Source organism: Lynx rufus, unplaced genomic scaffold, assembly GCF_022079265.1.
Source record: "Lynx rufus isolate CCGP_SWC_20201006 ecotype Redwood Valley unplaced genomic scaffold, mLynRuf1.p SCAF_1, whole genome shotgun sequence".
In the NCBI taxonomy this organism is placed as follows: domain Eukaryota; kingdom Metazoa; phylum Chordata; class Mammalia; order Carnivora; family Felidae; genus Lynx; species Lynx rufus.
Window position 1 is genome coordinate 175,835,803 of NW_025814823.1, and position 25,550 is coordinate 175,861,352.

General features: G+C 39.0%; 1 protein-coding gene across 3 annotated transcripts in view; it reads right to left on the reverse strand.

The window, feature by feature from the left end:
* Positions 1-3,277: 3,277 nt before the first annotated feature.
* CPEB4 (cytoplasmic polyadenylation element binding protein 4) overlaps positions 3,278-25,550 on the reverse strand; it is a 66,195-nt gene continuing 43,922 nt past the window's right edge. For 2 of the 3 annotated variants that reach the window (XM_047091001.1, XM_047090990.1), the window contains 6 exons: positions 17,520-17,693; positions 14,282-14,371; positions 13,786-13,904; positions 11,762-11,876; positions 10,225-10,406; positions 3,278-7,727 (listed from right to left, as the gene is read on the reverse strand). In XM_047091001.1, the coding sequence (XP_046946957.1) occupies positions 7,500-7,727; positions 10,225-10,406; positions 11,762-11,876; positions 13,786-13,904; positions 14,282-14,371; positions 17,520-17,693 (908 nt within the window). In that variant the 3' untranslated portion in view covers positions 3,278-7,499. Of the gene's footprint in view, positions 7,728-10,224; positions 10,407-11,761; positions 11,877-13,785; positions 13,905-14,281; positions 14,372-17,519; positions 17,694-19,413; positions 19,438-25,550 lie in introns of all 3 variants that reach the window. The other variant, XM_047090983.1, reaches the window with a different exon arrangement.

Here is a 25,550-nt window from a genome sequence, read left to right on the forward strand (position 1 = left end):
TGCCTCTTCCAGAATCAAACCATTCCCTCACTGCCGAGTCAGGCGAGCTGAGAGTCACCTGAGAGATGAGGCCATTCTACACCCCTACCCCCAACCCTATAGCAGGTCTTTGGAATCAAATCTTCAATAGCCGGCTAAACACACAAGGGGCCGCTTCCCTTTTCCCTCAACTATGAGAGGTGAATTCTGCCTCCATGCATTCAGATAAGGCGGCTCAGGTCTGTACTGGACCCCGCCTAAGACCTTTTATGCAGTTTCACACATGTTTATTACACCCAGTTCTCATCCTAACTCACTCCAGAACACGTTTTGAATGTCCTGCCGCCTGTGGCAGGTTCTGCAGCGGGGTGGGAGGGTCATTCCTGGGGATGTTTGGTCCTTTTCTCTCGCGTGGTGTTGGCGGGGGGGGGGGGGGGGGAGGGGGGGTTGGGAGACGAGTGGAAAATAATCTCTTTAAATGGTGACATTTGCTTAATCACGTTGACATTTTTATGGTATCAAAGCCCTGCTTACCGAAATAGAACTCCAATGAAAAGGATAAAGAAAGCTCGGGCTTAGATTTGGACACCGCTGTTCATTTTTAACTTCCTTGAGACACACGGCTCTTTTCCAACTCTGGTCACCGCACTGAATCACAGTAAGACACTTTTTTTTTTTTTTCTCTCCTTTTCCAGCCAGTCAACAATGACACCCAATTTGACTAGGAAAAAAGATTCCAACTTAAAATATTCTGACAAGGTTCAGGCATGCCAAAAACACAATGTTCTTTAATAAGAGACTGAATTGGTACTGCAGAAGAGTTCATAGTAGGGCACGAATGTTCATTTTCTGAATTCTTAGAGTTTATTCAAAGCCTGCGGTCCCGGCTCTCAGAGCACTGGCAGGGGGTGCGGGGGACATTTGCGAGGGAAAATTTTCAAAGTTGGGAAATGACATGAATTATCAGGAAGACAGCATGTCACGAAGGGCAGATTCAAACCACAAGGTGCTTGTCTGAAGCAGCACTTGCCGTGGCACGCATGAGCAGTAAGGGCCGCTCTGAGCCAGGGAGAGGCACGATCAACAATCGCTTCCTAAGGTGATGGTCCATTCTGCAAAGAAACTTCTCTCTTCTGGAACTGGGAGTAGAGGGAGGGGAATTAAGAAGCTAAACCGGAAACGGTGCAGGGGTTAGAAGCTAGGCAATGACTTCGAAGCCCCGTAAAGTTAACGTGGACAATGGTTACCAGCCTTGGGAATAACTAAGGAGGGACAGGACCAAGAGACCTTCTAGAACAAAAAACGGTAAGGTTCTTTGACTTCCTGATACTAGTACACATACTAAAATGGAGAGCAACAGATCCCAAGTATGTCCCATGGGGCCCTGTGTTATCTGTAAACAGAGACCGTAGGCAAAGAAATTTGGTGGTGGGGGGAGGCACTTTTAAACAAAGTAAAATGGGTTTCTTCGTTGTCCAACCTCTCAAAGCCTCAGCAAGCTAATTGCACGATTTGATTTTCCACGAAACAGGGTGCCTTATTTTCTATGTTTATTTAATGACCGAACTTCACATTTTTTTTTTGTCTGTTTCTTATAGAAAGGATTACCTTACTGTTTTGAAGATCCCGATTTGGGAAATAAATCTGGAGTTCCTTGTTTATTTTTCTGCCATTACATACTTCAGAAAAGAATTACTCTTTTGTATCATTGACATCTCCACAGTTCCTTAATTTCTAAAATCGGGAATTTACTTTCCCATGACTTTTGATCAGACTTTAAGGGAGTATTTATCCAACTTTAAGAAAGAAATCCATAAAAAAATCATTTTCCTTTTGAACTGGGTGTGGATACAAAGCCATTACCAAAAGAGGTTATGAAACAACTTGATTGTTAAGGATGGTGAAGAATGGGGTAGAGAACTTTCCTTTTTGGGTGAATTTGGGTGAACTACCAGTGAATAAGAAAATGCAGCCCAAATAGCCTCTCACACGCTACAGATTCACCGTTCTGTGATTTAAAACACCCACGTGTTGCGCCTACATATTATTTTCAGATTTAATTGTTATATCACTTACAGTTGATGTGCATCTTGCCTAACATAAATATTTCTAAAAAAAAAAAAAAAAACAAAAACAAAAATAAAAGAAAAACCAAAAAAAACCCCGGAATCTACTTAGGTCTTTTTTTTTTTTTTTTTTTGCCCCTACTTTAAGTGCCTAAACCAACCCAGAACGCCCAGGGATGTTGTCAAGTGGCAACCAAACGCCACCCACATCTCCAATGTCCCCTGGGGCTTCCTGAGGGGCCCTTCACTGAACTGGGAACATAAGTTTTCCCGCTATTGTCAGCCAAAGCTTGAGTGACCCGGTATTCCCGGGAGATATCTAAGCGCTGCTCAGCCCTTCAGGCTAAGGCCCCTCAGGCTCCCCTACAGCTGCAAGAGCTACAGGTTGGAAAGACAAGTTAGATGCAAAAGACCTCTACAGTCCATTTGTCTCAGGACGAGAACGGCTTCTTCTCGTCTTAAGACTACTATCCTCGAGGTGAGAAAGAACAGAAATTAAATTTGACAAAACAGAACGGTCTCCGTGTTACGCTTCATGCCATAATAAGTCCTGAAGTTAAAAGTTTGAAGATGTGGTGTCAAATGTAAACACGAATACACTGTGGTGCTCAGTAGTCCACGTGATTAACGAATCGAGTCAGAGATCCTACTTTCAATTCACATGCTACAGAGATTATTATCCCAGAGGCCATATCCTGTGACGTTAGGATCCAGGGAAAAACTAGGGGTCTGAAAGTCCAGACTTATTAACCAAGATCCTCTTGTACGGTGGCCAAAAATCAAGGCTCTTCATTAACAAAGACCACAAATCAAACCCCCCACATATTGACCTTTCCTTACTTTTATTGGACATCAGCCTTCAGCAGGTGACCGAATGCTCGAATCCCGGCCGAGACCTCCCATACACATGGGAGGCTATTAAAAAAAAAAAAAAAAAAAAAAAAAAGAAAGAAAGAAAAGAAAAGGAAAGGAAAGGGAAAAAAAAAAAAGGACTCTGCAGGGCAACGTGTTAACTAATAGTACAGATCAAAGACAACAACCCACAGATATTTACAAACTTACACAAGCAATGCATACTTGCGACTGGTCCCTATACGGCTGGACATCTTTTCATATCAGTATGTTCTGCCTTGGCCCGAGATATACACCTAACATTTTTTAAAGGTTTCATTCCTGATCATGGAAGCATAACCTACTCATGTTGCAAATAAATAAGTATATTAAAAAGAAAGCTGAGTTAAAAGTTTTATTCATTCAACATCTCACATTACAAATATTTAAAAATTATATGCATACTGGTATAAATAGTCATTTGCAAACTATTTAATAACATTAATTTTCCACTAGCACTTCAACAAATGAACTCTTTTAAAAAAGGAACTGTGTTATATAACTTAAGAGTAGAACATACAAAAATAGGAACTTAACGTGAAAATGACTTTAATAAAAAATGAATTACCCTTATTTAAAATGCTATAATAAATACTACAACCTCCCCATACACAGTAAAAACTATATGGAAATTCAGCCAAGTAGTACAATTAACTGACATACTTAAATAACTTTTCCTTCTGATAATATGAGCAATACACTGGAAAAAAAAAAAACATTAGGGATTAGTAAAAACTAGACACCCACTTGCTAAAAGTTTCACTTCCAAAAAATATAACAAAAATCTGATGAAAATTATAAAAACTAATTATACTTTAAATTTTAAAAATATAAAAAATAAAACAGTTGAATACAATATTGTCCCAATTCTTACAATGCTATCAATCACAGTAGCTTTAAAATAAGATAATAAAATAAAGCAAATGACCAAAACCTCTTTTATTCCATTTTTAAAAATAATCTCAAATTTACATTAGTAGAAAGATTGATTTCTGATTCTTTTCTTTAGAAACACCAGCAAGAAAGAGGATTACTCTTAACAGTAGAAAATGACATTTTTAAATGTCTGCAATTAAAAACAAAGAATTACACTGCAAAGATCTTTCAAAAGTTTGAAATAAGTATTGCACATAACTTGAAGTTAACTTGCCACAATTCATCACATTCAAGTTTTAAATCACCTTTTAACAGAAGATTCAACTCTTCAAAACAAAAGGGGTGAATTATCAAGTCTTTCCAACAGCACTCTCATAAAATGCTAAATTCGTTCACTGCAAGTTTTATTTTGCATTCTGCAGAGGTCTGTGTATGGAGAAGTATATATATTATACCAAAGCGTGGGGACCAGAAGGGGAAGGGAGAGAGGGTTCCTTTACATAGAAAATAATCAGAAACACTTTATTTTACATTGCAAAAATAACCATGTAATTACTCTGTAACTACATTGTAAGTACATGGCTGGTGCCATGCTAGTGTGCTAGAACTACATGCTTGGTAAATTGAAGTGATACCCTAAAATCTGTAAACTAATTCCATGTTAATTATGTTTTGAGTTACATGGTAACTCCCAACTACAATCCCGTGTAATCTGAAGGACATGTAATCAATAACGTTCGGAGTAATAGATAATAATTGTTTATGCCCTGTAAATTGAAGTGTAACCAAATAATCTGTAAACACGCTTGTCACACAATCACAAGTAAATATTAGTAGAATAACAATTTCTTACATTAGTCATGCATACTAACATTACACACCTGTCCCACGGCAGGCTATTTTTTTTTTCTTTATATATAATTAAAAGAGCAGACATCTCTGAATCAAACACTTAACATCAATTTATTAATATTAAAAATGGCTAAACATTCACCAAGAATGTCTGCGTTGTGAATAATTTTAAAAACTTAGTAAGAAGCTGTAGACAATTTTGTTATTTTAAATTTCTACCCTATGCTTATGCGTTTAATTTTTTGTCTTTTTAGGAACTACCGTGTTATCTGTCATTTTCATGCGAATTTTTTTTCATTAATTTGTGACTTTACATAGACTATTTCTTAAATTATAGGTACACCAATAGCTGGTGCTGGGGAAGGATGTTTAAGCAACATGCTTTCTCTTCTCTGCAGACTCTAAAATAGCATTGCCAGTGCACAACATTCATAATTTAAAATGTATGCAGAGCACTGAAATGTATAAAAAGCAGAATATAAGAAAATAAAATTTATTAAAATTATTTATATTAAAAAATGAAGTATATGAAGATCTCTCAGTAATAAAAGTACAAAAAGCTACTCTTTGCAATATGAAAAATTGAGGTATTGCATAAAGAGATATCCCGTCAGTGAAAAGTGTGCCTAAAAATGTTCACTGTTGGAAAAACAAGATATACAAAAGTAGTGCATAACAAATATACATTATGTGCATGACAAAATAAGTTAGCTACAAAAACACTGTACCGAAATTCAGCAGGTCATGTACAAAGGGAAAAATTATTATTCAAAGCTAGTTCTCAAACAGTGTTATTTCTTGTTAACTCATCACACCTGTTTACTGAGTAGGAACAGTACAATAGCACACCCCAAGCCACCTACAAGCATCGAAAAGAATAAAAAGAGGCAAATGAACGTTTCGGTTAGAATTATGTAGTTCAGGAGAAAAGAAAAAAAAGTCCCTGACCAGCTACACAAGAGCACCCTCCATTCGCATGACTGCTTTCCGTATTTGCAGGGAATTCTTTAAAAGCAGCTCCCTTTCTGTGTCTGACCATTAGACAGCATATGCCTCCATTTTGACCTTTGGAACTTAACAGGTATGCAGTTCGTTAAAGCCTGTGTTAAAAATAAAGGACTGCTTTTCCTAACGATAATCAGCAGGGGTCATCAGCCAGGTGGTTCCACCGTAGTGCTGGGGCAAGTCTTTGGTTTTGAAGGATCCAAGACGGTACTGTTAGGTAGCACAACTAGCAGGATTTTTTTTTTAATGTTTTGCACACCGGTAATAATCCTTTTGGTGGTGGGTAGGGCATTTGATAAGAGAATGTCAATTAAAATAAAAGTCACTTCCATGACCAGGGCTTCAAGAGACTATTTTAAATTTACCCCTGAAGCGTACTGTTCAACACATAATAACGCCTTTCGAAGCTAGAATTTTATGTATAATAAAGCATGCATTACTTGATGAAGTTGGCACTTCAAACACTGACTATGTCCCATGCTAAGTTCTGAAACGGTAATGTTATTTTTATTTTATAGGAAGAGTAAGATAAACATACGTACCTTTGCACAGATTTACACAGTTACTTAGTTCAACAGTGCAAAACACTCTGCAACTACTTAACTTTTTTTTTTTTAACTTTTTTTTTTTCCGTTGTCTATGTTACAACTAAATTACAGGATACCCAAAGCAACTTGAAATCTAAAAGTAAGCCAATCGGCAGCCAATTTGTATATTGGTTTTGTTTCCCAGTTTTGGCTACAACTGTACTGTTAACACAAAATCAAAACTGATGTCCTTGAGGTATCTCTAGATCCGTTCTGTTCTGTTTTGTTTTTTAACGTCAAAATGGAGAGCAAAGGCTGACACCTGATGAGTGTTTACTAAATTAGGATATAGAGTTTATATATAACATCAAAAATAAAATTTATACATTTGTTCTTCGGGGGGGAGGAAATGCTAGTTTTCCCACCAGTTGTCATTAATTCTAGCTTTGGTAGGTTTCCTGGGGCCGTGACCAGACGAGGAAGTTTAAAAATAAATAAGTGCACTCCCCTCAGTAGTACATTTACCCAATTTTTACATTCTAAAGGTTTTTAAATGGTTGAAAAGAAAATAAACCTAGCTCTGCCTACTTTACTATTTTTTTTTTTTTTTCTGCTGTGGTAGTAACTCGGAGGCGTCATGAAATTCTACTCGGCCTCGAAACCCTTAACAATTTGTTCTAATGCTGCTTCGATCTTGCTCATGCATTTGTGTTTGCTTTAACATGCTCTTTCCTGTTAATAATTGTTAACTTCCTCCACTGCTGTAAATGAATAAAACGGTGGGGGGGGGGGGGAGGATGGCAAAAAAGAGAGGCAAAAAAGAAAGAAAGGAAAAGGCAAAAGCACTTCTCGGGGGGGGGAAAAACTGTGTCAGGACAGACTGATAGTGTTACTGTTGCATGGTTAATTTTAATAAAAGTATTCTTATATGTTATATTATTAACAATAATTTAATTAAAAACCCAAAATACTCTATTGTTTCATTTCTCTTTTAATATTTCTCTTTCTCCTCTAAGAAAATGTTACAGGAAGTTTTGGATCCTCTTGGTCTCCAGCAAAACAAGAGAATAAAACTTCCGTGCAACACGATGGCAATACGAAAAAGGAGTTCGTACGTACTGTTTTCAGTGACACGAGAATCTACAAAACGCCTATATTATAGGTCATTCTTTTTGTTACACTATTGTTAAGTTACGGGCTGCTACAAAAGGACATGCCAGCGTGAAGAGGTCGAGGAAGGGGTCAGAATTAACAGAAGAGTGCACTTATTCTGAGGCCTGAAAATCAGCACTGTAGTTACCCTTTAGTTCCAGCGGAATGAAATATGTCGCGGACGGTCACCGCCTTCCTTCACCAGGGGCTTGTGGAACTCCCTGCCAGCACGAGAATGAATAGCAGCCCAGCAATATTCACAGTAATACTGCAGACAGGTAACGTTAGCACAGAAAAATGGAGCAAATTTTCCACCACAACGGGCCCCCTGACATTCATCACACAGCTGATCATCCAAGACATATGGCTTAACTTCCACCTGCAATCGAAAATAAAAGGAAGGCGTTTACACTTTTCAGTGAATGGTCCAGGCACCTCTTACTGTGGTGCGTGCACTTCCAGCCTCTGTCTGAATCAATCTGTGCCGGGGTGCCCCGAAACAAGGGTCAGTAGCTCTTTTCCTGAAATTAAGGCAGTCCAGTCCATCTTTAAGGACCTGGTGAGGCTTTGGTACTCATCATTTTACATTTCAGTCTTATTAAAGAAACACTTTTCAAAGGAAAAACAATTCCGCCAGAAATAAAAAAGGGAAGCCGACTGTTTAGAACATTACGAGATTAAACCCACAGGAGCATTTTTATAGACACAAACCATCGCTTTAATTAGTGGATCTGGATTTTTGTCATACGTGGAATTGTAATTTGGACAAAACCGACGAAGAGCTTCCCAGTTCCACAAAATAGCACTTCAATATTCACATCAGAGGGAAGATGCCTGACTTCTGTGTCATAAGCGTCTAAGTTGTAATAAAGGCTGGGTCACGGTTTCTATTTACAGCGTGCGCGTCGTGGGTTATAATCACCCAGACTCGGAACTCTGAGCAAACAAGACGCGGCCATAGTACTCACAGTCTAAAACCTCGCCTTATTCTCTGTCAGTAAGAATGGTTTACTTCAGTCTAAAAGTCAGAGGTGAATTTCTAAAACTGGGTCTGTTCCAGTGTTCAATAGGCCAACCTGTCATTTGAGTCTCTCAAGCATTAAAAATAACCTGGCTGTTAATTCACCAGTGAGAAAAGAGTTGGTTATTTTTAGTCGTAGAGAGACTCAGGGTTAAAATTCCCTTATACCAGGCCATCACTACCACCGGTGCCATGCAGTTGTGACAAGGAATCCTGACAAAGGTTAGCCATGAACAAAAGAAGACGAGTGACAGGAAGACGGGAAGAGCAGACAAACCAGAGCATTAGCCTTCTGGCCCCGAGGCCACTCCGTGACATCTATGGAGCTGCAAGAACGCTGGTCAAAGGGCTTGATTGCAGAGGAATACAAATGAAGTGTGCATTTCCAATGACCAACCTTACACCTCTGACACCTTTGCCGGGATGAAGCGGCGAGACAGGAGACACTGCTTGGTCAGACGTAGCTATTTTCTCAGTGAACTAAAAGCATGTGGGCTTGTTCACTTACACTGCAACGTGTCTTGCCCTCTCCCTCCGTGTTTATGTTAGAATCTAGACCTTTCTTTTCATACAGTCACAGCATGACAGCCACTATAACCTTGTATTTCATACCGACACTGTAGCAGCGTAGACATGAAATGAAACATAAGCAGTAAGTGTCAACCACCATCGCCTTGATAGTTTCTACATAATGAATTGAGAACAGCACGAGACAATCAATCAGGAAGGACTTTTCGGAGCACAACGCCTCAGAGTGTTGATATCTAAGTCAGTCCTAATGAAAGTGCCAGTCTCCCATGAAATAAGGAGCTAACACCAGAATCTAAATCAACACACTGCTTCTTTCATCAGGAGGGTCTTTCTAGGGGGAGAAAAAAAACCCCCCAAAACCCCAAGTCAGCTGAACTAATCAACACCACGCTTCCCAATGTAGCGGATTCACAATCTGGTGTAATGGTGTAAACTCCTATCTCACCACAAGCCAGTAACCATTTGCTTCTGGCAGTCAGCTCACAGGCCACACTTTGAGCAGTGTCAGTATAAGATACAGTTATATCTATCAGAACATCAACTCCTCAGGAGATGTTCCCGAGAAGAACATCAACTACTTGTCCTAGGTGCTAAAACATCTGGTGAATGCATGAATCACAAAACTAAGAAATAAATCTGTGAATGCAAAGAAATAAGACGGATAACGGAGCACAGAGCTTCGAATACAGTAGCTTAGAAAACAGAGGAGAGCGCTCTCTCCGAGGTTTTCTCCAGCTTTTTAACTCAGAAGACAAACCAACAAAGAGGAATTTAAAGTACTGAAGATAATGCTAATTACTGCCTAATTTCAGGTGGTAGAATACACTAAAAATAAAAAGATTATGATTTCTTTCACTTAATCTGTTTCAGTGAAATATTTCTAACGCAGTCCTACAAGGGAATTTATTCAGTCATTTGTTACATAGCACACTGGAAAATAGGGCTTACGAGATAGTCATGATGTCTCGGGATTAAAAAAAAAGGTCAGGGGATCTCAAGGGCATTGATGTTTGTACTTGACATAATGATATTTACTGAATGACTAACTGAATAAGTGAATGGATGGAGGTGATAGCTTAGGAGATTAAATCAACCACAGTAAATTGATGCAGGGCTCTGATTAGGCTACTCAAGAAACTAAGAGACAGAAAAAATTCATAGGAACCCTTAGATGCATTAAAGAATATACACCTAACTGGTCCTACAGGCATAACTGTCAGCTGCCAATTTTATTGCCATATTAAAATTCCCCCATTCCAATCTTGGTAATGACACACCGAGAGGGCCATTTCCAGAACTTTCCAGAATGTAATCTAGGACTTACCCGTTTATCTATCTCTCCATGCTGCAGCTGAACAAAGCGGGCACTGATAGCAGCTATGTAACTCTGTTGATTAGAGAATGCGACTCGCCCAGCTCCTTTAGGGTATTTCAGCTCAGGGTCGGTATCAATCCCCGCATAGCACACACCTCCATACAGACGATCCATTATCATGGCAAGCTCCACTAAATAAGAAAGAAACAAAGACGGCATTTGAAATCAGGAAAACCCATCTCGCTCACCAAAGGTGTCATCAAAAGCAGTTCATATGTATTCTGAGCTCACGTCCTTATGATAATTATTAAATCAATCTTTAATCTTTTAAATAAGGGCAGGGGCTCTGCTGGGTTTTGTTTTTTTTTGTTGTTGTTGTTGTTTTTTTTTTTTTACGTACGGTCTCTTTTAATCTTCACAACAACCCTATGAAGTAGGTAGTGATTTCCTGGGGAAATTGAGCCACCGAGTGGACGCTCAATCTGTCCAAGGTCACAGATGGTTAAGTGATAGTGCTGGGCCGGTCATCTTGGTCTGTCCGCTCTCTACCATGTTGCCACCATGGCTTTACAAGTAATAATGTATTGCTTAATATAAATAATCAGGTGAACGCTAGCAAATTGATTGTATGAAGGTCGTTCTAGAATATCTCCATGAAAGCCTTGTTACCTTTCCCTACAGTCTAGTTTTCCACCAATTTTTTACATAAAAACTTGAAATAATGAACGTATGGTGTTCTCCATGAGATGTTTAAATTTTGAAACTGCATTCTCCTTCGTTTTTATCTTATCTCATTTATACTATTAAACCTCAAATTACTTGAAGTCAGGGACGAAATTTCTCCTGTAGGTCCTACTTTTAAAGACATGATGCACTGCTGAAAACCCTCCCATGTTTCAGAGCTCAGTAAAAGCCAGTGGACAACTGGGGGCTTGGGAAATAAACCCTGAACATCTCGACATCTAGTCTACCCTTGAAGGGCTCTTCCAGATGATGACAAGAGTGATGCTCACTAACACCACACGGAGCCCTTGGCCCTGCTCATCACACTCAATCCTCAAAACTATCAAAACTCTATACGAAGCAGATACACTTATTACTCCTTTGGACTGATGAGGACATCGAAAATAATTTGTCCAACGTCACTCAACTACTAACTGGGAGCAGGGCACATGAATTCAAAGCCAGATATTTTGATTCTAGAATTCTCTTGGACATTAACTCAAATGCTTACGGAGAATTTTTCCTAAGATATCTTTATAAGGGGAGCGCCTGGGTGGCTCAGTGAGTTGAGCGGCCGATTTCTGATTTCAGCTCAGGTCATGATCTCACCATTCACGAGTTAAGAGCCCTGCATCAGGCTCTGTGCTGACCACGTGGAGCCTGCTTGGGATTCTGTCTTCCTTTCTCTCTGCCCCACCCTCGCATGCATGCTCACTCTCACTCTCTCAAAAATAAATAAACATTAAAAAAAAAAACAAAAACTTTATAAGGTTATTTCTTATGCTAAAGAATAAAGGGGGTATTTTTGTTTGTTTAATCATACCAGCTCGTAATGGTCGAGGAACACCACCAACAAATATAGTTTTTCGTGGATCAAGAGGCTGTGAACCATCCATCACAAAGTCACTGTCACTGAGATTCCAAGGCCGAATCTGCACCTAGGGAACAGACAAACCAAAATGTCTCATTCTTAATGCTGACAATTTATGGAGAAATAAGTTTAAAATTACTGCAGAGTATCTGAAGAGCAACAATAATCCACATCATTATAGATCAATAAGGCTGTAAAATTAGAAGACTTACAAATAGCATAGCCCAACCCTTCATTACATTTTTAAGAGTAAACCAAGTGATTTTTTTAAGTGAACCAATGTTAACTGAACCAAGTGAACCAAGATGGAAAGTTCAGTTTCATTACCTATTATAAACTAAATCACTAATACTTCAATTATCAGTAATTAGCTGTTTTTCACATTATTTGGGCTTCCATCCCACCCGATCCCCCCAAATCTACATAATGTAAGTTAGCATGGTATTTGAGGTTAATCAGACTACAGTGCTAATGGGGCGCCTGGGTGGCTCAATCGGTTAAGCGTCCGACTTCGGCTCAGGTCATGATCTCACGATCTGTGAGTTTGAACCCCGCGTCGGGCTCTGTGCTGACAGCTCAGAGCCTGGAGCCTGCTTTGGATTCTGTGTCTCCCTCTCTCTCTGCCCCTCCCCTGCTCATGCACGCTCTCTCTCTCTCTCTCTCTCTCTCTCTCTCTCTGTCAAAAGTAAATAAACATTAAAAAGAAAAAATAAATTAAAAAAAAAAAAAGAATACAGTGCTAATAAGTAAACTATGATTGTGTGCCCAATCCCACAAATGCAAACTACTCCTAATACTAACAAACCTGTTGCATTATTTCAAAAAGCATTTCAAAGTAAAAACATTAATATTTGCACATAGCAATGGGTCCACTGCTTCAGCCAACCAAGAATCATGTATCTCATCCTAATTGTTTGCATTTATTTATTGTTACAAATGCCCATACCAAAGGCTATGGGTAGTTCATAGTGGGGTATTCCCAATATGCCCATCAACAAAGTCCTAGGCCAGAGGTCCAAATTCAAATACTGTGAAGACTATGGGGGAACATAAACAAGTCAAGTATAAAGAGTCTAGGTCATGGGAACTCTGGGAAGAGTGTTCCTGACCTAGACAACCCCGAGGGAAGCTCCACTAATTACTGCTTGAGCAGTATGAACCCACAGGCACCTCCATTCTGAACTGCACCCCATTACTAGATCAACCTGAGTGATAATCAGTTGTTGATTTGCCAGATTTGTCAAAACAGGACAGTTGCTACTATTCTTAAAGACCAAATTTTTTGATAAAAAAATTTTTTTTTTTCAAAAAGAAAAAACCAGGGGCGCCTGGGTGGCTCAGTCGGTTAAGCATCCGACTTCGGCTCAGGTTGTGATCTCACAGTTTGTTGAATTCGAGCCCCGCATCGGGCTCTGTGCGGACAGCTCAGAGCCTGGAGCCTGCTTCAGATTCTGTGTCTCCTCTCTCTCTGCCCCTCCTCTGCTTGTGCTCTGACTCTCTCTGTCTCTCAAAAATAAATAAACGTTAAAAAAAAATTAAAACGAAAAGAAAAAAGCCATGTATGTACCTTTCTCTATATACATAATTCATTTTACTTTGGGAGAATACCTTGTGCAAAAAGTTAAGGACATTTATTGGGTAAAATTTTGATCAAAGAGAAGAAGGAGATAGACAAATACGTATTTGTGATTTTTGAGTTCTATTACTCAGAGGAAATTCAGCTACTTTATCAAACGTATTATCGAGTAAAGTCTTTCAATGGTAAGGATTTACCAATATTTTAATTAACCAAAAAATCCAATGTCAAAAGAATGTGCACGAATAATACAGAATGTCAATGTTAGGAGGTTGACAGCAACAACATTCTACTTACAAACTTATCCATTAGCAAACACATCAAGATGTCTGTGGGTTTTCAAACCAAGCAGAGATGGAGGCAAAAACAAGAAGCTATTTTCATGTTAGACAACACTCACTGGCTTATCTTTGATAGTGGGACTGGACACACACAGGTAGAGCTTTCCATCTTCTTCAATACATGCATCAATCAGAGCCTGAACAGAGCTTTCATCTTGAAAAAGCAGGAATGCATAGCCTGATAAAAAGGGGAAAAGAGGCTTATTTGTTTCCCTTCTTTTTTTTCATATAATTCTTCAACAGAAAGGAAGTATAAACTGAAACTAAGGAAGAGAAAAAGAGTAAAAAAAAAAAAAAATTAATAAACTTAAATATTCCTACCTGAAGTCTGATAGTATCAACATTAAAGTTCAGTTTGATATCTTGAAACATACTTTGGAGTAAAATTAAATTTGAATAGAAAGTATACACTAGGTAGAAATTTTAAAGATGTATTTGGGAAAATACAAGTTTAACAATGGAAAATTTTATAGCAAAGATGAACATTTATGAAAAGGCTAAACATTAAACAATGTAAGGATACACTGTACAAGTATATTAAATTTGGAGAATTACCTTTAGGAGGAAAATAGGATTTGCTCTCTGCTTTATGAGGCCAATCCACAATCAAAGGGCCAAAGCGACGAAAACTAGCTGTGATCTCATCTAAAGAACAACAAAGCAAAACAAAACAGTAAATTTAAATATTTTTATAATCATTTTGGGGAAGTAGTTTAGAAAAAAGTTTCAAATCTACTCTTTACAAGAACAGTACAAAGAACTCCTACACCTCCTTCATCTAGATTCCCCAAATGTTAGTATTTTACACATTTCTTGCCCTTCTTTCTACCTGTATGTATGCATGAAATCAACCTATCTACCTACCTACCCTACTTACCTATCATTTTTTTTCTGACATTGCGCTCTATAACCCCAAAATACAACCGCTGGCACCTGCTCAAAACAAGGCCATCTCCCCATCTACCACCATGTGACCCTCCCAATCAGGAAATCGATATTCATACACTATTACTACCCAATTCATAGACTCCACCCAAATTTCGACTATCCCAGTAGTATCTCCTTTTCCCTTTCTGATCCAGAATCCTATCCAGGACACATGATATATTTAGATGTCCTGTCCCTAGGGTATCAGTATTCTCTAGTCTTGGAACAGCTTCTCATTCTTTGCTATCTTTTATAGCTTTGGCAGTCTTAAAAGGATGGAGGCCATTCATTCTGTAGGATGACTCTCAGCCCGTACCATTTCCTCATGACCAGACTCCTGAGTAGACTCTAGGAAAATAAATTTCCAAAGAAGTTCTGGAAACAGTAGGTAAGCGTGTATAGATAAGACCCAGGAGGAGAGCAGGTCAGAGGAAAAGAAGAGATGGGAGATGTGCTCAAATTCCAAGCTGGTAGAACTGTTTTTCTCTCCTCCAGATTGTGAAACAGTACAGTCTTCTCTCCTCTTGATGCCCGTTTCTGCAGTACCATTTAGCTCACGTAAGAGAGACTGGTAAATAGAGGAAGGAAATCAGTATAACCTAGAAGTTTTACTGGCTCACAAGTGATTTTTCCTGGGCACGGTGAGCTAGCATAGTGGGAGGAGAACTATAACCTTCCTCAGGAAAAGAAAAAGCCCCTAGCTTGTCGGATATGCTGGCAGGAGCCCTCCCTCTCTCTTGTAAGAAAATTACAAATGAGCACAGCGACCAGGGCTCTCTTGCTGGAGAGGTATACTCTCAACCTTGCAGGGCTCTTTTCTCTGGAGTGTTTGCACCTCCTCGGGTGCTGAGGTCCAGTTACATCTGCACTGCCTCCAAGCTTGCAAGCCAGCGTTTCTGCTCTAGTGGTTTCGTGCATTTTCAGTATTCCTTGAGGTAACCTCCAACCATGCTGACCTACTTGCCTACATTGTCCAAGTTATCTCCGGACATTACTTTCCTTTTTGCTGGTGCTTCCGAATGAACTTTGGGTACAAAGTTCAATAGGTTCGAAATTAGCTGCTTCTAACCCTATTTCCCCAGAGACCCTATAATTGTTGAGGTACCATTCCACATAGCACAATATTCTCCAGGACGGCATATTTCATGTTATAGAAATAACTTATCAATATGCTTGGTCTTAAGGATAATGCAAGACGACTACCATAATTCCCATTAATTTGGCTCAGTTTAAACCATCTCCTTTGCCAGGTTAGTTATATTTACCTGTGCTTCTAAGAGTTTTAGAAACTGCACATTTAAGATGGCTCAGTAATTTTCCAAAAAAATACAGGCTATCTAGGCCAGGAAGGAGTTTATCCCAGGCAAGGTCAGGTAAAATTCAGTCGTCTCTCTCTTTCTGTATGTAAGCATGTAATTCACTCATTAAACACCATCTGGGCTATAAAGACTTTAAAAGGTTAAAACACAAAACAAAACAAAAAACCACCGAGAATCTACGGTACTAGGGAAAATGAGGATTCCAGGCAGAGAAAAGAGAAGGCTGCACTTCGGAGCTTACTTAGAGAGGCCAATTTTGTGACCACGTGGTGAGCCCAAGATGAACACTTTGGAAAGCTGTGCCCTCTGACGACAGGATGGAGACTGATCCAGTCTCACCTGAAATCCCAACACAGCTTCATAGATTAAACGAAACAAACGAAACAAAAGAGAACTGTGTTTATTTCAGTCCTTGGCTTTTTGAAACCTTTTTGTCTCAACCTTCCAAAAGATTGATCATCTTCAGGAAAATGAAGTGACTCAATACATTTAATCTCAGCCTAATGGGAAGCCATTAAATCTTATTATTAGACTTTACAGATTTTTAGAGAAAACTATTCTCCGTAACATTAATTGGTTTATTTCCATTTCCAATTCGGGAAACCAAGACAAAAGAGATTAGGACAAACAACAACGCCACCACCACCACCAAGGATACATGGTTGCTCTATGGTCTGCACCTTGGGTCTTCACTAGGTCATTTAGACCCACAGAGGAATAAAATATTACTGAACAATTAGTCCTCTAAATCTCTGCATGGCTGGCTCCTAATTCAGGTCTCAGCTCAAATATCACTTCCCTAAAGAGGATTTCCTTAACCACCGAATCTAAGAAGATATCACCGTATCACAAAATAGCACAGTATCACACTATTTTCTTTTCAACACTTACTCTCTGATACTTTCTTACATGGTTGCACACTATTTTATCTGCCTTTCTCCACTAGAACTGAAACTCTATGCAAACAAGGACTTTCTATCTTGGTTATGCTATAAACAAGCCTAAGAACAGTGCATGGCATTTTAAAAGCCTGTAAATATTTGACAAGTGAAAAAATACTCCTTGAATGATAAAACCCTGAAGATTCCCTTTCTTGCGGTCCTCCTTCAGGCTTTATTTTTCAAAAGTTCACACTTAATCTAAGATTTTAAATGTCCAATTAACCACATTTATGGGGCACTCATTAAAGGTAGGAAACAAATAGGAAAACACATAGTGGAATTTGGCCAAGGCAGCCCGCACGGACGAAAACGCAGCAAGCACTGTTTGCCCACAACAGACTCCTTGAGCCGGTTTTCCAATGTTTACTCTTTTTCATCTAGCACAATCACTTGCTTCAGCTGGTTGCCGAAGTCCTGTTCCCCTTCCTCCGTAAACTACTCTCACTTGCCAGGATAGAGAGATAGAACAAAAGAATCATCCAAATCAAAACGGAATACCTGGAGTCAGATAAGATTGTTAGTATAATAACAGCCACCACCATCTATGAGTTACCTACTATGTGCCACAGTAGGCACCGTGCAGTTAACCGTTCTTTGTAAATATACCTTCATCGATGTCAGGAGGTAATCCGCCCACGAACACCTTGCGAGAGTATCGTTCCACTCTCTCTCCATTCTGGTGAGTGAAGCAGTGAGGTGAACCCAGGCCACTATGAAGAGGTTGATCCCCACGGCCATCATCCAAGAATCCATCTTCCATTGGAAACAGTGAAGACTGACCTGGAATAGAAAGCAGGAAAAAAAGAAAACGCTAACAGCAAATGTTCCTTGCCACCGATTACCTGACCCAAGAAACCAGGAAAAGGGCAGATTCAACAAAACTGCTGCTTTTATTTTTCTCACTAGATAACAAATCGCTTAGATAGGCTCTTGAATTCCCATCGCTTTCAAGTCTCAATGGAGTCAGAGAGAAAAGCACACGGTTAAACAGAAGACTGCTCAACTAGCCCCCTGGGATCCAGAAACTTCAGGGAGGTGAACTAGAAGTATAGTAGGAGGGAGCACTCTCTTTTGGAAGCAGCTGGCAGTAGACAGCACTGCCTTGGCAGGGCCCCATGGTCACGGGCAACCTAGACATGTATACCAAGTATTAAGTTTGACTAGCAGATGCTAGATCACTTGAATTTTTCAAAAACACAGAATGACGTAGCCTGCACGACCTCCTCTAAGACTGTCCTTAAAATGCACAAGTCCATTCTTAAAGTGAGCACTCACCTTAGTTTACCTGAGTGGGTTCTAATCGAAACCCATTTAATGCTGCTCTCCAACCTCACTGTCTAGTCTTACAGAATTTAAGATTCTTAGGCATGCTAACGATCTATTTTCTTTCAGTTTGAGTAAGGACCAGTTGCCACCGGTGCCAGCTAATTCTAAAAACTAGGCATTACGTGTGCGGTTTGAAAATCCTATGATACAGAAAATATAAGCGGAAGAGACCAGAGACGCCCAAGCGGTTCACATTATTCCCCTGTGTACTTGACCGCAAAATATGAACGTTGCAAATCATAAGCGAAAACACAGAGCTACAAATAACTGTAGAATCTCTCGAGCGCTGTTTTGGGACTTTCCGGGCTGCCAATTTCCTTGCAGGTACTACCTGAGGAGTTTGTTCACAGATCCTACAGAAATGTAGCGGTCAGTGCTCTTCCTCCACTGAAACATTCCAATGTCCCTTTGTTGCCACACTTGCCTTCCTCTCGACCTTCCTGACTGAACGCAAATAATAACAGTGTACTCGCTATGAATTTATCCCATAAAACTATAGCTCAAGGGCTATGTAATGAAGATAAAAAATGACTTTGGAGGTTATTTCCTATATGGTCTTTAAAAGTCACTTCCATTTCAGAGTTGAGCTATCTGACTATCCACCTTGCTTGTAAAAAGGCAAAGCTATCACAGGCGTCAAAAATAAGGTTTATTCAGGTACCTCTAGGAAATGGTTCTTTTAAATTCTCTAAAATTTCTCGAGTTTTTTCCTCCAGTGTTGGAAATGTATAGGATTTGTCATTTGTGTAGCTAATCTCATTCAGTATTATGCTGAAATTAGTAGAGAAAAGTAGACATAAGGTATTCAAGTATAACAGAGCTTCCAATATGATCAGGTACTTTGAGACTAGTCACCCCATATTTTCCTTTTTAAAGATCCTTAAGTTTCTTCTCCTAAGAAATTCCTTTCAGCAAGGAAAAAAGCAAAATAAATCTTCTGATACAAAGAAGTTGAGTTTATAATTCGGGGACATTATTGATTCAAATCCAAATCCTACCATGCTGACTCCTTCAAATTAGAAAGTCTATAATGTTGACTATGACACATAATGTACGGATCAAAGCTACGGTGCGTTCCCCCGCCCCCCTTCCCCACAAGGGTTAGAAATTGAGTGAACTTGGGTCCTCTCCAAATACAACTGGTACATTCAAAAGTTAGAAACAATAATGTTACCTCTCCTTCGCCCATATGTCCTTGCTGCATGTCAAATGAGAAAAAAAACAAAAAACAAAAACAACCTTTCAAACATTGTCAAAATAATCAACTGTGATTTCAACTACCAGCTTTTGAAACTGAAAAAAGTTGGCTATGCTCCGCATTTCCTAGTAAATGTCTCAAAAACAAGGAATTTGGATGGTGAGAGGTCAATTTAATACACCCTTCTGACTTGTTTTTAAGTTCTTCGAGAACACTGTAAAGCTGTATTGAATTTTACTTGTGGTAAGAGAAGTTTTTGGCTATAACTGTCACCCAGGATCCAAACTAGGTAACATGGAACACGATCTAAACCGACTCCTACCATACTGATCTTACATTGTCCCAGAATTCCCTGCTAACTAGCAATTCAGCAAATATGTCGATATTTAATTCAAGACTTTTTCACCACTACAGGATAAATAGCAATTTTACACGATGGCTTGATTAATCCCTCATAAAGAAAATCGTAACAAATGAAATCTTTAGGCAATTTATAAACTTCCTTTTAGCCAAAGGAAGTTTCTTGTCCCTTGTCAAATTTCCCACCATGTCCCAAACGCTGAAAAGTAAAAGGTCTGGCATTTTATTGCCAAGTAGTTACGGCTAAGAGAAGCATACAATATACTGATACGTATGTCCTTGAATATCAGGAAAAGGGCAGTACAAACTTTCAATCAAGAAGCTTTTGAGAAAATGGCTCCCCTGAAACCAAGTGGCACTTAAAAGCCCGGCTTGCCCAAACACCTGAAACCAATTCAACGAACATTGCTTGAATGCCTGATCTGGCTGGGCACCAGAGACAAAGCACACGGCCCTGACTACACAGAACTAGCAAACGTAAACGCCAGACAGCCGCAGAAGCAAATAATGATAATACAGCATGCCTACTGCAGTGGTAGTTATGTGTTAGGTGCAACAGAAACAGAGGAGGAAAGCAACTGGCTCTGATTAATGAGTCAGGGAGAGGGGGTGTGGCATTGGAGCAGGAGATGGGATGGCATGTGAGACCTTAAGGAACAAACAGAGGAAGGGCACTGCAGGCCTAGCAATGCAGCAAATAGGAGCGCTGTCATGGTCAGGAAACGGTGCCTAGAACAGAAGGACATGGAACGAGTGAGGACCTGGCTGCAGAGGAGTGTTCAAACAGGAAGTCGGGGTCGATTTTTGAGTTAGAAGGTGGAGTCGTACCTTGAAGAAGTCATTATACAAACTGGTCGGGGTTTTAGTTCTTAGCCCACTAAATAAATGCTTAAGATGTTTAACTCAGTTATAAGGGAGTTGTAACTTAGAAGCACTGTGTGGGTATTTTCCAAAGTGAGACCGTCTCATACAAAATACATGTTCTCCCACTAGTGGGTAACATTGGATTTCACCAAAATACTGAACAAATGGATTAAAACCACATAAAATCTCCCTCAACTAGGTTTTCACTTTGGTAGGTCTTAAATTTGGGGTGAGGGGAGGTATTTTCTCAGTTAACTTGACACAGGTTGCAAAGACAAAGATATAAAAACAGGTGCTTGTTTAAGAACATTCTAGTCCTATAACTACTTCAATGACAAGGGAGTTTGGGAAAATGAATGATTTGAAAATCTCGGCTCCGTCAAACTTAAAAAGTTGACTGATGCTACTCAGATTTCTAAGAAAACAAATATTTGAAAAGAGTAGACTTTTAAAAGCTATAAAATTAACATAAAGCTCTCATAGCTTCCACTTATCAAAAATAAATACAGTTTCAGGAACAGTAAATGCTATAGATTAAAGGCAAAAATAAAATCTCAAAAATCTTTAAATGTATACTTCCAAACTTTGATCTTATACCACAAAATTTAGCTGGTCAATACACAAGAATTCATGGTTAAATTCTGAAAACTATTCAGAAATGCTTTCCCACACTGAGAAAAATAAGGGATAGGCACACAACGCTTACAACCACAAAAACTGTCAAATGAGGTAGGGAAATTAATATAAATTAGTGCCAAAAGATAAAAACAATGATATTCTAGAACAGAGAAGAGAAGAATGTTTATTTCCACTTATTACTGCGCTGTTAATTATACATTATTTTTAATGCAGGTTTTGACATGACAAAATAAAGTACACAGATCATTAAGTACAGAGTCCAATGAATTTTCCAGAACATGAATACACCTGTGTAACCAGAACCCAGATATTAACAGAGTAGTAAATGGTGCCACTTCATCCTACATAGGAAAGATGTAATAAGCATCTTTTTCCCAACTATTTCAAATTATACTTGGCTTAAGATTATGATGATGGAATACTTGAAACACAGGTCTGCACCACTTTATTGAGGAAAATGTCAGATTTGAAATCTCATGATCATCAAATGTTACATATTATTTCATGTTTCTCAAACATCCAAGGAAGTGGTGGGTAAAAAAAAAAAAAAAAAAAAAAAAAATCACTTAAATATGTATAAAGAAATCTACACTTTGGAAAATTCTAGCTAAGTTGGCTGAAATAAACTCTGCCCAGATTCTTCCTTTAATTTTCAAAGGGTACACTGTTAAAGATATTGTAAAATGCATGCTATTATTACACACAAATCTTCTAGTCCCCATATGATTTAAAATGACTACTATTTATATGTTTACCTACTTTTATTATAATTTCTTAGTTTTCACTTATAAAGTCCTCAATAATTTCATGTTCAGTATTAAGATGATTCAAGAATGCTCTAAATGGACTGGAAACATTGTAGCTATAAATTATTTTTTAATGTTTTATTTATTTATTTATTTATTTATTTATTTATTTATTTTGAACATTTATTTATTTTTGGGACAGAGAGAGACAGAGCATGAACGGGGGAGGGGCAGAGAGAGAGGGAGACACAGAATCGGAAACAGGCTCCAGGCTCTGAGCCATCAGCCCAGAGCCTGACGCGGGGCTCGAACTCACGGACCGCGAGATCGTGACCTGGCTGAAGTCGGACGCTTAACCGGCTGCGCTTAACCGCTTAACCCAGGCACCCCTGTTTTATTTATTTTTAAGACAGAGAGAGACAGAGCATGAGTGGGGATGGGGCAGAGAGAGAGGGAGACACAGAATCCCAAGCAGGCTCCAGGCTCTGAGCTGTCAGCACAGAGCCCGACCCGGGGCTCAAACTCATGAACCGCGAGATCCTGAAGAGCCAAAGTCGGATGCTTAACTGACTGAACAACCCAGGTGCCCCATAGCTATCAATTTTTATGATTTCTAGATGCCTGCTGTTATTAGATCTATTGATAAATCCTTTCTCTCCAAAATGTCTCCACAGGATTGCTTACAAATGCCCTACATTCATCATTAAATTCCCTCTAGTAACATTCCAGTACTCTGGGATGCTAGATTTGCAAAGAAGGTAGAGATAGACTTTTCAGATCTTTTTTCTATATATCATTATAAAAATGAAAATATTGGGGCGCCTGGGTGGCTGAGTCGGTTAAGCGTCCGACTTCAGCTCAGGTCACGATCTCGCGGTCCGTGGGTTCGAGCCCCGCGTCGGGCTCTAGGCTGATGGCTCAGAGCCTGGAGCCTGCTTCCGATTCTGTGTCTCCCTCTCTCTCTGCCCCTCCCCCGTTCATGCTCTGTCTCTCTCTGTCTCAAAAATAAATAAACATTAAAAAAAAAAATTTTTTTTTAAATGAAAATATTATTTGTTTCTTATAAAGTATCTTTTTCTCATTGTTTCTCATTTGTCAAACGTTTCTCGTTTCTTGTCAAAAAGAAACAAGTATCCATAACAGTGAAACAATCTTAAGAAGTAAATACCTAGCATGTAGCCATTTTAAGAGTGGCAAATATTCATGTGCTGGTATCTAAAGCTCTCTCAGAGAGTTTCCATGAGTTGCCTATGTGTGTACTGTATGGTTCATAACGTGTAAATTTAAAAAATAAAGAAAATACAAATAGGTATGTGGGAATTTGCATAAATCTTTTTTCTAAAAACCACAAGAACCTTCAGGGAGAAAAACTGGCATGGGGAAAGAAAGAAGGATTTCACTTCTTGTTTTATCCTTTTCTGTATTATTTACATTAATCAACTACATTACTATACTCGCTCACAGATCGTTTTTGGTTTTCTTCTTGGTACTGACATTAAAAACAAACAAATGATATATTAAAGAAAAGCAACTTTGTAAAGAAGAGGTTTTAGGCCATGAGGGATAAGCGATTACTACGTGTTAGGAGGCAATGAAAGACTGCTCACACTCCGGCAACTCTGGCCTACCTCAGGCCTTTGGTCTACAACTCTCACTGCCCCCAAGCTGAGAAAACAGATAGCAATTCTGTTTGGAAAAACAAGGGGAGAGGGCTCAGAATAAGAGATGTTATTGAACAACAGATTTTTCCAATAGGACTAAAAAAAAAAGTATGTAGGGGAATTAGTCAAATTAGTAGTCATTTAAAAAGATATAAATCAAAGGCTGGAAGCTAAAAGAATGAAGATGGTAGAACCAAAAAGCAGGCAATCATCATAAAGACTGGGGCCTACAATTCAACAAAGAGGCAAAGAATCATCTCAAATCATTTTATAAATCTACCCCTAATGTAATGGACGCAGTGTCCCAAATTTTAAATCTACGTTTCACAGTTAGAATCTCCTATGTCATGTTGGCTTGTGTTTACGCTAACTTGTTGGTATGATATTCAAAGATACGGATAAGATGAGACAAATATATTATGTGTGAAGAGCTATTCTAGAGAAGGGCAGAGAATGTGACTCTCGTTTCTCTATATCCCCAACCCTCATTTTATAAAAATGGAGAGCTGATTAGAGAATAACAAAAGATAGCCTATGTATATATCATGACCACATAGTCAGATGTTCAGTAAATAGTAATTTTCTCCCTCCACAAAAGTAAACTCATGTGTCTATATTCTGAGGTTGGTCTTCAATAATTACTCTTGGCTTTTCATTACTATTCTAAGGCTAACAACCGCAGAGCACTTTGGAGTTTACAATGTTTTCATATTATCTTTTTCAGAAAGGCATCTCTCAACATGCTCCTTATTCTAGCAACTAGAACCATATTATATACATTTTCAGTAAGTGACTATAATCTACTTTTCTCCTGGGTAAATTATACCCTCTCTCTTTTCATAGATTTCTGTGTATGTCGCCACCCCCCCCACCCCACCCCACTGCCCTGCAACCCTTAAGCAAACAATCTTCCTCCTCTCATTCCAAAGAACTATAATTAAGAGTTGTTGTTCTATGCTAACCTTTAAAAGATCTCTTACGAATCTCCTATCTGGGACAAACAAATATTTTAATGGATGCTTCCAAGTAAAAGACATCCACAGAGAAAAGGAAATACATACATGAATCTGTTAAAACCTAATATATTTCGCTGTTATTCTATAACTTTCCCTGCCAGAAGTTCTATTTTTGAAGCAGTTAATCCTATGGGCTGAAGCAGCGGAATGGGAGGTTGGGAAAAAAAAGTGCCAAGCTCAGGGGCGCCTGGGTGGCTCAGTCGGTTAAGCAGCTGACTTCAGCTCAAGTCATGACCTCACAGTTCAGGAGTTCAAGCCCCGTCATCAGGCTCTGCGCTCTCAGCCTTGCCTGAACTCTCTTTCTCTCTCAAAAATAAATAAATACGCATTTAAAAAAAAAAAAGTACCAAGCACATAACCACTTTTATACAGAGGTGGTGGTAGTTGTACGTTAGTCTTCTCAGGCAAAATAAATTCTCAAGGTGGGTAAAGGGAAAATTAATCTTTTAATCTGATGTCTGTCTCAAAGCTACACCAAGGAATCTGAGGAACCGGAGGATAGTCTGGCCCAAGCTCCTTTCTGACTTGGCTGAGAAACTGAGTCAGTTTCAGGCTTGCTTTTCATAACCATGAAATGGAGGTTCTAACTATATTCCTATTACATAAAACTTATTTGGAAAAGGTATCTGTTCTGGGATGAATTGTGTCCCCTTCTCAAAATTCCTATGCTAAAGTCCTAACCTCCAGGACCTCAGAATGGGACTATATTTGACAACAGGATCTTTACAGAGGTACTTAAGGTTAAATGAGGTCATTGAGGTAGGCCCGAATCCAAAATGACTGATGTCCTTATAAGAAGAAATTAGGACACCATTCATGCACAGAGG